The 14,106-nt window shown below is 36.4% G+C and overlaps 3 protein-coding genes across 3 annotated transcripts in view; 2 read left to right on the top strand and 1 right to left on the bottom strand.

Annotated features, from left to right (window-relative positions):
- The window catches only part of LOC106109583, an 8,251-nt gene extending 6,626 nt beyond the window's left edge, over positions 1-1,625 (bottom strand). The window contains exons 1-2 of the mRNA XM_013291140.1: positions 1,485-1,625; positions 95-176 (exon numbers count right to left, since the gene is read on the bottom strand). Of these exons, the coding sequence (XP_013146594.1) occupies positions 95-176; positions 1,485-1,523 (121 nt within the window). The 5' untranslated portion in view covers positions 1,524-1,625. The remainder of the gene's footprint in view (positions 1-94; positions 177-1,484) is intronic.
- Positions 1,626-1,940: 315 nt separating this feature from the next.
- Positions 1,941-5,559, top strand: LOC106109603 (esterase FE4-like). Its single transcript, XM_013291170.1, has 4 exons — positions 1,941-2,224; positions 3,093-3,229; positions 3,470-4,749; positions 4,821-5,559. Exons 2-4 carry the CDS (start codon positions 3,098-3,100, stop codon positions 4,978-4,980), a joined length of 1,572 nt encoding a protein of 523 aa, XP_013146624.1. The 5' UTR covers positions 1,941-2,224; positions 3,093-3,097; the 3' UTR covers positions 4,981-5,559.
- A 4,667-nt stretch (positions 5,560-10,226) lies between these two features.
- LOC106109617 (probable multidrug resistance-associated protein lethal(2)03659) overlaps positions 10,227-14,106 on the top strand; it is an 11,958-nt gene continuing 8,078 nt past the window's right edge. Inside the window, exons 1-9 of the mRNA XM_013291197.1 lie at positions 10,227-10,439; positions 11,630-11,788; positions 11,893-11,955; positions 12,053-12,129; positions 12,374-12,476; positions 12,731-12,835; positions 12,986-13,088; positions 13,384-13,615; positions 13,808-13,964. Coding sequence (XP_013146651.1) covers positions 11,709-11,788; positions 11,893-11,955; positions 12,053-12,129; positions 12,374-12,476; positions 12,731-12,835; positions 12,986-13,088; positions 13,384-13,615; positions 13,808-13,964 — 920 coding nt within the window. The 5' untranslated portion in view covers positions 10,227-10,439; positions 11,630-11,708. The remainder of the gene's footprint in view (positions 10,440-11,629; positions 11,789-11,892; positions 11,956-12,052; positions 12,130-12,373; positions 12,477-12,730; positions 12,836-12,985; positions 13,089-13,383; positions 13,616-13,807; positions 13,965-14,106) is intronic.

The raw sequence follows: 14,106 nt of genomic DNA, 5'->3' as shown, positions 1-14,106 counted from the left end.
GGGGTGCACAGCTAGTATTTTTATTATGAACACAGATTTACATTATGAATCATGACATTATAAGAGAGTATGGTAACTGAGTGAAAATACTTACAATCCTGTCCAAACGTCTCATCGTTGAGTGCATCATACTCATCCTCCGAAGGCTCACCGCCACCTTCGTCGTCATTTAGGTTCTGTAAAAAAATTTTACATTCTGTAAATAAATTTCACATTACCAAATTTCTTTTAAAACTGTGTATACCCAACTCCTCCACCGTCAAATACACTTCCTCTTCCCAACCTCTCCTTAAAAGAAAAGGGTGGTAAAGAGAAAGGGACTTAAATTAGGCCTCCGGCACCACACTCATCAGACGAAACACGGAATTGCTTCCATTTCACGCCTGGCTTCTGTGTGGTCGTGGTATTACACCGGGCGTGCCGGCCCATTCGTGCTAAGATGTTAAAGCGGGCACTACCACTGTTTAACTTGAAGTTTATGTAGTGTTTATTTCTTAGCAAGAGTGACTTATAAGAGCAAGTTATTCAGTGACATGTAACATATATTTATAGCTATAATTATAAGTACTGGTATATTGTAAACAACTGAACTAAGGATTAAAGTTATCACAAACACATACATTGTAACACAAGCAGATATAGACACACTTATTATTAACTTTACCTGGACAACACAACCATGGTTTATTCTTATAGGACTAACTAATGTTTGATTTTGATGTAGAAGAAAAAGAAGTAAAACCACAACTAGATATTCAGTAAAGCTATACTATACACTTCTAAAATATTTTAAGTAAGCAAAAAATGTATATTGTTAAAAAAATCGGGATTCTTGACATTAATATTTCAGGAACATAAAATGGATTACTATTCTTATAATGAAATAAGAAACTGAAAAGTGGAATATAAAATTAAATGAGGCCAACATATTCTCTTTAATACTATTCATATAATTTTATTGTGCCTAAGAAATACAATTATAACCCAGTTTATCAATTGATTACTGTACAACCGATATTTATAGCCATATGGAAGCATATACTCCAAATGACACCAACATCTTACAGTTCACTGAAGTTTGTACACATGTAATGAAATATTGAGTCATGTTTTGTAAATAATTTGTTGTTTGAGTTTTATTGTACACTTGGAATGATGCAAAAAGTTCGATTCGCGGAGTTGAGCTTCGAAAGTGTACCACTAACTATGGAAACTAGTCGAGACATAAACAAGCATTATGACTTCACATAGGACTCCGTAAACTATAAGCATACATAAATTCAATGCCAATTGCTTTATAAATGTATTAAAGACCATTTATAAAGTTACAAACAATCTCAGAAGCTTCCGAATGCACAAAAAAATAACAAAAATAGGTAAAACGTGATACTTTGCATGTTGGCACCAAGGTGTTGGACGAAGTATAAAAGGACACTATATATCAAAGTAATCAGCTAAACACACAGAAAACTGTAATAACTCACCTGAAACGAAGTATCGAACCCGAAAAAAGAATCTGCCATTGGAGTTTTTCATATATCATGAACAAAATTGACATGACTTGTCACGCTACATATGTCGCAACAGCAATGGCGGTGGCGCCATGGCGGCGGATATCACTCGAAAACAAATCAAAGAGTATAAAGATTACAGATAAACACACGAACGTTATTAAGTATAATCGCTTTTGGCATTTCAGCTTATTTTGTAATTTAGCAACATTTTTTAATTTAGAACACTTCCAAACGTTTTGTTTCCCATAACATTATTACACCATTTTTGCAATGCGTCAATTACATTTTCATTTTCAATTTTATATTAGATTATAATATTAGTATAGATTACATTTCCAACTTGGAATAAGGAATCAAAAGCGACCACCACTGACCACCCAACTTTTCCCTTTGGCTAATTTGCCAATTTGCAAAACTTTTGATTTTGACATTTGACAGACCAAGTCAAAGACAATTGACTTTTGTACTTGGCAATTGCCAACAAAAAGTCAACAAAAGATTTCAGAGTGAATTTATTTGCATAAAGTACATACGAATTGCATTCATCATTTTTAAACCCAGTCTTGCAAAAGTTTTATTTCGTGTCAGTGGCCAGTGAACGCTTTGTAGTTATTAAACATAATTTATAGATTTACTTAAAGTTGGCTTTTGTATATATTTTTCCATGTAATTAACTGAGTTTTCGAAGATTTTGGTGTATTGTATTTCAGGTATAATTTAAATATAACAACATAGAAAACACCATTTGGAATATTCATTTTAAACTTCCCATTATACAAAATCTGGTAAAAGAAGAAGAAAGAATTAAATAACTTCACTCATATCACAGTTATTTTTACTCAATGTGTTGTCTTATTTGATCTTTGTACTTATGATAAGTTGATGATAAATAATGCAATGCAATTAAAGTATCACATTGCAATTTATTCCTCAATAATTCTTTGTAAATATTGATAACTTTTGAATAAACTCTTAAAAAAAATTACTAGCAGCTGAACATTACATTTGTAAGATATTTATTATGTAAAATATTATATCATGGAAATATATATATTAGACACAAAAAGGCAGACTATGTTCTCCCGCACTAGCAGTAGAATATCACAAGAAAAGTTGAATCAAGCAAAATAGTGCTGCAATGTAACAAACAAAAATGAGGCAGATATTTTAAAGTTTAATTTTATTTTCTGGCCTATCATTTGACCTGTGTTCTGAAATAATCAAGTAAAACTTGTTTCATTTAATTCAATTGTTCAATTGTACAATTAAAAATCCCAAGAGATTCTTAACTGTTAGAGTAAGAAGTTTGAAATTTAAACCATAACAAGTAATATAATAAAAAAATTGGAATTTCAAGACAAAAAGCCGTGATATCTTCACTTTAATTGCATATATGTTGTTTTTGCTGTAATACTGATGAACAATACAATATGGATAAGATCAAATGTTTAAGATATTTCATGCGTTACTGTGAATATTGCTTACATTACATTTAACAATTAAACTCTGTTGATGCATTGTATGTTAATCATTTTGCATTTTGTTGTAAAACTTATATCACTTACTTTATCCTGGTAGGAAATATGAATTGTCAAGTGACAGTCGAGCAAGGGACATTGGAAGGCAAGGTTTGTACCACATATTATGGAAAAAGGTACTACAGTTTCGAAGGAATACCATACGCTAAACCTCCTGTCGGAAAACTGCGTTTTAGGGTAAGTGTCACTTATTACAAATAAAACTGCTTTTACTATTTATTTAATTCCTTCCTGTCGACTCTGTATGTATATGCAGCAATACTGTATTTTACTTATGTGGGAAACGATGTAGATTGTGTTGAATTGGTTTCTACCTAGATTTCACAGAATGCAATGAAATGAAAAAGTGTTATTTTTGCTAGTTAATATTTCAGTGTAGATTTAGAATGAAAGCTATACTATGTTTTGTTATTCTAGTGCCCACAGGAACCGGAAAAATGGACCGGTGTGCGAGACGCCACCAAACCCGGCAACAACTGCGCTCAAATCAATCCTTATTCCCCAAAATCATTGATAGGCTCCGAAGATTGCCTTTACTTAAATGTCTACACGCCATGTTTGCCGGCGGAGAAACTAGACAAACTTCCAGTTATATTTTTTGTTCACGGCGGGAGGTTCCTTGTCGGCTACGGAGATTATTACCAACCCGACTATATACTACAACATGACGTCATCCTTGTAACCATTAATTACAGGTTAAATATATTCGGTTTCTTATGTTTACACACGCCCGAAGTGCCCGGTAACGCAGGCTTGAAAGATAGCGCGATGGCTTTAAAATGGGTGAAAAATAATATAAAACGCTTCAATGGAGATGAGAACAATATAACAGCGTGCGGCGAAAGCGCGGGATCGGGAGTAGTTACCTTCTATTTAACTTCTAAAATGACGAGGGGTTTGTGTCACAAGATCATTTCGCAGTCGGGCAACTTGCTGTCGGACCTGGTGATGGTGGAGGCCGACCCGGTTCAGAAGGCCCGGCACATAGCTAAGTTATTAGGACAGGAGCTGGCCGACACGAGGAGTTTGTATGATTTTTTAATGAACGCTTCCGTCGAGGATCTAATATTTGCTATGATTACCGCTGAAGTGGATCGCCCCTCGTATGTTATCAACGCTAATTTGTTACCGGTCGTTGAGAAACAATTTGAAGGAATAGAACGATTCATCGAGGAGTATCCGATAGTTTCGATCCGTGGGGGTCGTATAAACCGAATGCCGATTCTTACCACAATAAACTCGCACGAAGGTGCGCTGTTCTTGCCGAGAAACGAGGAAGGTAAAATTGAATTTCAGAACAATCTTCAACACTTCATTCCACGTTTTACGGGCATACAATACGATACGCCGAGAGCCGTGAAGTTTGCTAAAGGCTTAAACGATTTCTACTTTAAGGGTAAAGAAATGACTAAAGATGAGTACTTAGATCTGGTGTCGGACGCGTACTTCGGCAGAGACACCGTCATGTTCGTAGAACACATGTCTAAGTATATAAAGGATAATTATCTTTGTTATTTCTCGTACTCGGGCAACATGAACACTAGTCTCATGAGGCGGCTGGGGTGCGCGGGCGCGACGCACGGCGACCTCATACAGTACTTATTCTATAGGAAGACCAAGGCTGACAAATGTACCGAGAAAGATAAAAAAATTGTCGATTTCCTCAGCGAAGCTTGGTGTAATTTCGCTAAAAACGGGTAAGAGGTTTGAATTCAATTTTAGTTATTAGAGTAATATTTTATGTTTTGTAATTGTGTTGGATTTTTAGCAAACCAACGTGGAAGAACCAACCCGTGGAGTGGTTACCATACGACGTGAGGAATAAATACACGCTACATGTTGATGACGATATCAAGTTGGTTTTTAACCCCAATTGGGAAAGATATTGCGTTTGGGACAAACTTATGGGTGAAAGGTCTAAGCTATAAATGAATGTTTGGATACAATGTTCATATAATTTTATAGCAGTGGGATGGAGTAGGTACTTTTTATATATTTATTTATTGTTAACATGTTTGTAATTCGCTACCGTACAGCCACAAAATCTCATGACAATTAGTATGATTCATAATGAATGCTGGGGTTCTTTTAGAAATCACCTCCTTCATGTAATATTTTACACTTATCATTTGTTTCCTCTGTATTAGGTAAATTACCAAAAAACGTTATCTTCACCCATAAAGGAATGATTCATTCGTAGCTAAGTGCTATTTTATTAGTGTACTTTTGACCACGGGCAACGCTAGTCGATAATATAAGGGGGCTTGCATTGAACGCTTGTTACGTCCACTCCCGTCGGTGACTGGACTGCCCAGCTGGCATGACGCCAAGACAGTAGACAACTGTAATGCCATACAGTACAGGGCTAAATAAACGTTAATTTTATTCCAAAGAGTATGCTTTAAAGAAAATTTAAAATGTCATATTTGAGTTATGTACACGATTTTTTAGAAATTGTAGGAACCTTAGTATTACGAATTAATTAAAATTTACAATACACATATACACATAAGAGCGTCGGTGGCTCAGTGGTTTAAGCACTTGACTTGTAATCTACAGGTCTTGGGTTCGAATCCTGCCGCCATGTACCAATGTGATTTTCAATTTTTCGAATTTTCATATGTACATAATTTACCCGACGTTCTTACGGTGAAGGAAAACATCGTGATGCAACCTGCACATATCAGCGAAGAAATTCAAAGATATGTGTGAAGTCAACCAACCCGCACTTGGCCAGCGTGGTTGACTATGGCGTAGTCACCCTAACTTTAGGGTAGGCTCCGAGCCCCTCGGTGGGGACGTATAGTGAGCTGATGATGATGATATACACATTTACAATATTAGTAAAATGTGTCTCTTTGGGAACGTCGCCCCCTGCCCAGCGTCGCCCTTGGTTCGACTTAAACTATAGGTTGTGGTTATAAATCATAGTAGGTGTATTAGTTCATAAATTATTGATAAAACTGTGCAGATGGGTGAGGTTGGGTAAAGGATTTAATGCTTATATTTTTATTTGTTATGTCACCGCGGAACTTTGTACATATTCTTACTCTCTAACGTTTCCTATACTAAAATAGTAATAAGTACAATACAAACATCACACACACTGTTACAGTCACGTGATAGACACAACCACTACATATAATTATAATTATGTTCATTTCCATTTGAATAATTTTGATATTGAAATATTGAAGTTCCGCGTTGTAAATAAAAAAATTGCAAACATCTGTGATAACTTGAATGTATAAATGATTATTCAAATGTAATGTTTATGCGTTTGCATTTATATTTTTTATGGAATAATGTTGATTAGTAATCATTTTTTTTGTTGTACGTTTGTGCTTTTATAGAAACATAATATATAAAGTTGGGGAAATAAAATTTTACCATTTTGAGAGATTGTTTTATTTTTTTTAAGCAATATTCACCTTCCTTACCAAATTCAACTCTTAGTATAAATATTGAGAAAATAAATTTCCCGAACTGATTCATTATAAATGGCAAAGGCGATCAACGAAATTTCTGGGGCCCCGACTTTAAGGGCTTGTCCCACCACTAGGTGACAGAGGCTCAGAATGCTTAAAAATGACGTCACTGTCAGATAAGGAAAAAAATCAGATATTTTACACGTTAGATTGCTATCAGATAATTTACATTTGGTGGGAAAGGCCGTTAAAGTGGTAGAGCCCGCTTTAACATCTTAGCACGAATTTGATCGGCTGGCCCCCAGCAATACCACGACCAGACGGACGACGGGCGTGAAGTGGGAGCAATTCCACATTTCGACTGATGAGTGTGGTGCTGAAGGTCTAATTTTCCCTTTCCCTTACACACTTTTCTTATAAGGAAAGTGGATTAGACGGTGTAGGAGAAGCATGAGACGGAGAGAAAATCTCTTTATATGCATCTTCTCCGACGAAGGTTAGGCAATGCGTTTGCAATTGCGGAAGTTTATGGGCAGCGGTCGCTACGCCATTTTGGCGGATTCAAGTGCTTGCTCTTGCACTTGCTCGTTTTCCACCTCAAGGTATAAAAATTTACATTTGTTAACTTCTGATTTTTTTAATTTATGTAGTTTCACGTAGCCGTGCACATAAACTCGATAAACAACTGGGCCGATTTTAAAAATTCTTTCACATTAGAAAGATAATTTATCTGTGAGTAACATAGGCTATTTTTTAATTTCACACGGACGAAGTCGCTAACAACAGCCATATTTCATAAAATTCTCACAATACACTCCATTATGTTGTCAGACCTACATGTTTTCTCCAAGGTTTTTAAATTATCTCAGTAGCAATGCAATCCCTGTTGAACAATAAATATGTCTGTGTGTACAAGATGTAATAACAGAAATTTATAAATATCATGGCATATAAGTGATAAAATGTAACAGATTTTGAGAGTTGGGAATGCGTGTACTTCAGCTGGTTACAACTTTGGAATGACAGGAAGAATTAACTTAAAAGTGGATTAATAGAATTCATAATCGAAGACGGTATTCCAAATATTCGTTGCTCCTCAAAAAGTGGCAGGCGTTTGCACCCATTCTATCAGTAGTATAGTTTTACCATAATGGAAGGCATATTTGGCTCGAATAAAATGTTGGCATATTCTTTGGTTTAAAGTAATGGCGAAATCGTTGTGCAATTTGATAATAGACAAGACAATGTATGAAAATGATATTGTTTGATAATCTAATAGACTCGTATCAGTACATGTAGTCAACAAACAAGATAAGCGGCGACAGCGCTTCACATGAATGAGTGACTCACTACGACTTCCGCGAAGGTAGACTTATATACGCCCATTATTTACATTATCGGTAAGTATAAGATTTCTTTCAGTTTCTCTTCTTTCTCTCTCTAGAGGGGAAGGGGAGACTACCTTTAACATAGTCTAATTCGAAGTGTTTTTTATATCTACTTTTCAAGAGGGAGAGCAGCCTTTACATCACCTGGTGACGCCTCCAACTAGTTTTATAGACGGCTAACAATATACCTACTTTGTTTAATATTTATGTATTATTTAATACAAGTATGTCACCTATAAATTACGCCTCAAAGTAATTATAAAGTTTTTTTCGGTTATAAAGGATTGCCAACAAAATATGATTCTATAGATGTACACACTCGTACAGTGATTGAATCTTAGTCAATCTCAGTAATTAACAATGAAGTTACGTAGTTACTATTACTTATTCTTGGTAAGGATTGCCGAGGATGGAACATACTTTGATGTCATGTAATCACCGCCATAGCTTACAAGGTCCCACGTTCACTTACAATTATTACGCAAAAGTTAGCTGTTTGCCGCTTAAGGTTTGAATAGTAGAAAACTGTACTGCGTGTAATTGCACACATAGTCAACAGTAACAGTGGTAGTGCCCGCTTTAACATCTTAGCACTGAAGGGCCGGCACGCCCGGTGTAATACCACAAACACACAGAAGACAGGCGTGAAATGGGAGCAATTCCGTGTTTCGTCTAATGAGTGTGGTGCCGGAGGCCTAATTTAAGTCCCTTTCTCTTTACCACCCTTTTCTTATAAGGAGAGGTTGGGAAGAGGAAATGGATTTGACGGTAGAGGAGATGCGTAGGAAGGGGAAATATCCTCTTTATGTGCGTCTCCTCCTCCGTCGTATAAGGGTAGGCAACGCATCTGCAATTGCGGATGTCTATGGGCAGCGGTCGCTTCACCATTTTGGCGGTATCGGGTGGTCGCTTGCTCGTTTGCCACCTTATGTTATAAAACAGTATAAATCATTTCTAACTTATCTATCTAGCTCTGTTATTCGTGTTCATAAAAAGTTCCAATAAAAATGCTTTGTAGTGTGGTCATTCATAATCCTTTTTACACTAAATAAATCCTCCCGCAACAGCCATCTCTATCATATAAGCCTAAGCGGTCGCGGCTTAGTGAAACAATAGTCTTTGAATTTGAATCGCAACGCAATAAAGGAAACATCAGAGCCCCAGAATTTAGTACGGAAGACAGGAAACCCTCCTGGTCTATATGTATTTATTAATGTTATCATCATCATCATATTCCTTATCCTACTCCCGTAGGGTCGGCGCAACAGGTTTTTGTCCTCCACATAACTCTATCATCCGTCATCTCAGTCATCACTACCTTCTTAATCATGTCACCTTTAACGCAATCCGTCTATCTCTATATTTCCTTGTTTTAATTTAAAATTTTCTCAGTTTATTCCAATTCTATGTTTTCGTGTTATTTTAAGCGTTCGTAATTCTTAAGAAACACGCAGTTAATTCATTTCTAAGAACCATCAAGATTAATGACAACCGTTGAATTAAGAGGATCAAGGACAATAATATAGAGATAATATGATTAACTGTGTTTAACAAGACTAATCGCTGTTCCAATGTACCATCTCTTTAACAAAAAGAAACACGGGAATTACAGAAACATACGCACCCTGATTAGTAAGATGTTCAACTTTAAATCCCTCGCCCAAATGATTTTGTGATAAAGACACCTGTAGGTACTTATTTACTTTACTTGTGGTTCTTTTTTCTAATAAAAGGGGGCAAACAAGCAGCGAGAACACCGAGGTGATCAATGATGCCCATGGACATCCGCTACACCAGAGGAACTACAGATGCGTTGCCGGCCTTTGAGGAAACGAAAGGTCCGTCCGTGCCGACGACATCTCAAGGTTCTCCGCTTTTCGTTCATGAACTATTTGCTCTATGAACAATAATTGTTAAAACATATAGTAGCTGCAATGTTTGACACTTTTGGAATAACCAAGAATTGATTTGAAGTTGCTTTGTTCATAATGTTGATAATTCTTACTGTCATAAGCTCGAGTAATTTCTCGAAAGCCTCTTCTAATTATTATTTCTAGTTATTATTTTATTAAGAGATAAAATCGTCAGGCTCTTTGAACATGAAGCCTCGGAAAGAGGACCTCGATTAATTAATTATGTGAAACTCAGATGATGTATCTGAATTAAATTAAAGTCAAGTTCTAAAACAAAACACTGGTACATTTCATAATATTAAATAATCTGGACAGAAACGTATTAGAAATACAGCATACAAATACATTCACTATCATCCACACCACAGCTGTTACAGCTGACAAGATGGGTTTTTTTTCGATAAAGCCTGTGGCTATGACTGTTCGCTGATCGAGGAAGGTCACTTAATGTTCGCCATTCAGTCTGTGGTAGTTTTTTGCTGCGTTCAGTCGTGAACGCCATTTTTAGACAAGAAATTAACATTGTGAATCTTCATCACTCCTAGAGATATTAAAGTTATAAAAATATTTCAGATATCTCGTTGTATTGTGATAAATTAAAGTAGCGGAATTAGGTTATTCAAGAATTTCCCACGCATGCCACGCTCTCTCTCACAATGTAAGTGAATAAATACAAATAGCTTTTTTGTCCTATTACTACGATGTATATCACACTAAATTTACAATAAAGGATGTTTGTGTACGTTAGCACTTTAATTACGTTCACACATAACATACATACATTTAAATATTAGTAAAAAGTTATTCTCTCGGTATATCTATAAGTCTGATTGTTAATAGCTTCTGTAACTAGAAATCTCAAAGTATAACGATACTAAACTTTAAGTATGACGTTCAGTATCGTCTTTAATTTATTATCCCCCGCATGTTTTATTGAGATAGTGATGGGACGGTGGTTCAGGAACACTTGACTTGTAATCTGCAGCTTTTGGGTTCAAATCCCGCCATTTATCATTGTGGTTTTCGAAATTCATATGTACATTTATCTGAAATTCTTGTTGCGAAGGAAAACATTTTGATGCAACCTGTATATATGAGCAAAGTAATTGCAAGATTTAACTATGTAGGTATGTGAAGTCATCCCTCGGTAGGGCAGCGAGGTTGACTATAGCGCGGTCACCGATAACTTAGGGCTCTCGCTGAGGGCATATAGTGAGCAGATAATGATGTTTTATTTCATTTGCTGTTTTCATTATCTACACAGTTATCGATTTAATAAAGATTCACCCTGAAATATATGTAGATAAGAGTCTCAGATGGTAAAATGAATCACTTTTATCAACGAGATTAATTTACATTTTTGTTTTCTAACTGTTTCCTGTTTTTCCTGATAACAGTTAAACGAATTAAGGAAATTTATAAAACCGACATACACGGACCGGATCGACCGCCTATCGACACAGAGTGTCGATAAAAACAACGATCAATATCGCAAGAAGAATCGGTACAGTCACTTGTAACTAGCGTTTAAATTAATGCCGTTTTTTCACCTCCCATGACCTAGTCTTATAATTTTAGCATGACCGTTGAAGGAAAACGAAGAAAAACACCACAAACAAATTCCAGGCGGCAGGCTTAATAAGACATTGTGCTTCTCTGAGTTTTGTCTAATAAACGCGTAGCTCAAAGAAAGGGTCACCAAAGCTATTGCGTATGTTGAAAATATACGAAATTTACGGTTGATAACAAACACGGCTCTTCTCACCAAGAAATACTCGTTTACCGAATTTTACTCGAAATAGACCCGCGAACAGAAATCAATTATTATATTAAGTTTATCTGTTCCAGGTGTAACATAAAAAAGAATGCCGTTTAGTGCAAGGTGATCATATACAGATTGGCATTAATACCACCCAGTGACGCCACCATGGACCCCGGCCACTACGACACTCCTCGACAACAGAATCCTAGAGAAAGGGCCAATGTGTTATCGAAGTTATGTTTTTGGTAAGATTTTTTTTTTAAACTGATCCAAGTAAATCGTATAAAATCGTCAAAATACTAGTGTTTGTAAGAATGAACCAAAAGTAATGTAAAGCTTCGTTCTCTAGGTACACGCGTGGCATATTCGTAAAAGGACATAAAGGAGAACTAACTATTTCTGATCTGTACAGGTAAGAGCTACTAATTACAATTCAATTTTGTTTTTAATATAATATTGTCTATGTGCTAGTTGAGAGTGCTATTATATATTTTTTTGGTAACGAGCAGATGCACGCCGGGGCACAGGGCGTCGCTGCGGGGCGACACGCTCGGTGCTAGTTGGAACTACGAGTTGACAAAACGAGGTTACTATTTACCTATTGACTTCGGGCTAACAAAATGTGCAGAAAATATCGCCGGCCACTAATTTCCACGTACGGCTCACAGCAATGCAAAACCAAAAACTTATTTGGAATTCTCTAATTTTTGTAACTACCGCTTCGTTACGATGAAAATAAACTAAATAAATCACGGTTTTAACATTTAATATAGAACTACGACAATTAACTACATCATCATTGTATCCAATTTAAACGTTTTTTTTTCTAGATAATGGCGGCAAGGCGTCCTTGTTGAAAGCTATAATATCAGTCTACGGCCTCAAGTTTATTGTCGGAAATTTAATATTTTCTTTAGTTGAAAGTACCATAAGGTAAGTGTATCGAGCTTTAGAGTTCTTTATTTCTCCATTTCTTTATACAAGGTAGAAGTAAATGCGCACGCGGTCCATAAAACTTCAAGTGAATACCACCATCGGGTGGGCTGGGGGCAACTCGTACCCCGCCTAGTGGATAGATATGAAAATTACTTATAATGTGAATATTATTTATAGTTTATTAACGAATGTTAATTTTGTTATGTTTAATTATCTTGGCATTTTTGTACATAAATGGCTATTATATTTAGATTGTCTATACCGATGTGTTTGGAGGGCATGATCAAATACTTCTCCTCCCCGGACTCCGGCATATCGGAATCCCAGGCCTATCTCTACGCATTTGGAGTAGTGGGGTACGTAATTGGAGGATAATATTATCTAATTTAAGTTTTTGTTACAATTATGTGTGTATAGAAAAAAAATCTATCGAGTTATAATGTAAATGTACTTTGTTGATGTTTGGGCAGTAATATTTGGATTTTTATCAAAAGTATACATTTCAGGTTGCAGCTAGTGAACGCAATTATAATGCATCCAGTATTCGTATGGATGTTAGCGATGAGTATGAAGTTGAGAGTGGCATGTTCATCGCTAATTTATAGAAAGGTAAAGTACTTGTTGTAGTGTTTCCATGTTCAGTAGATTAACAATAACTAGAACGGAAGACACGCACAAAACAGACTGACAGAGAAAACTTTTCTCCTCAATGGTATTTCTATGCCCATTAAATCAAGGGAAACCTTTTGAATTGACGTCCAGTCGTGTTCCACGTGACGTGCAGTCCACGTAATCATAAAATTAAATATATCATCAACATAATAATTGATATCCGACTCGAACGATCATTAACTGAATAACTGCTTCTATAATTGTCTATGTATGAAATTGGTTTTGTTTTCAGCTGCTTAGACTAGACTTATCAGTGGGTGGGCAGGCGTCGGAAGGTCTGGCGGGCCACGTCATCAACTTGCTGACGACGGACGCACAGCGCTTCGACATGGCCATCCTCTTCCTCGTCGACTTGTTCCGCACGCCCATAGAGAGCGCTTTCATTGTCTATCTCATGTACCGGCAGATTGGAGTCTCTACGCTATTCGGTGTTGCCTTTCTGCTTCTCTTCATACCACTACAAGGTACATTACTCGAGAACGTCGATAAAATTAAATGGCTAAAGATATAGGTGCAGCTAGATAATGCATGTTTCTGAGCTAATTTCCTTACTCTGATCTTGGTGTTGCTGCTCAGAAACGTATCTACAACGCTATCAATAATTTATGTGAGAAAAAATTCTTAGTTTTAAATGAATAATTTTGTACAATTTTTAGGCTACCTCGGAACAATCTCAAGCAATCTGCGGCTCAAGACGACTGTGCTCACAGACCACCGCATCCGGCTGATGAACGAAGTGATACAGAGCATCGAGTCCATCAAGATGTACGCCTGGGAAAACGCCTTCGCCAAAATCGTCGGTGAAGCCAGAAAGTTAGGACTAAGTTTAACTATCAGATTGGCACGAAAGCATCTGAAGTAACATATGTTGCGTTCCTTTTTAACTATTTTGACCGACTTCCCAAAAGAAGGAGGTATTCAATTCGTCGGTATATTTTTTTTTTTTTTTTTTTTT

The sequence above is a fragment of the Papilio polytes genome, unplaced genomic scaffold, assembly GCF_000836215.1.
Source record: "Papilio polytes unplaced genomic scaffold, Ppol_1.0 DF821122.1, whole genome shotgun sequence".
Classification (NCBI taxonomy): domain Eukaryota; kingdom Metazoa; phylum Arthropoda; class Insecta; order Lepidoptera; family Papilionidae; genus Papilio; species Papilio polytes.
This window is presented reverse-complemented; position numbering and strand designations above follow the sequence as displayed.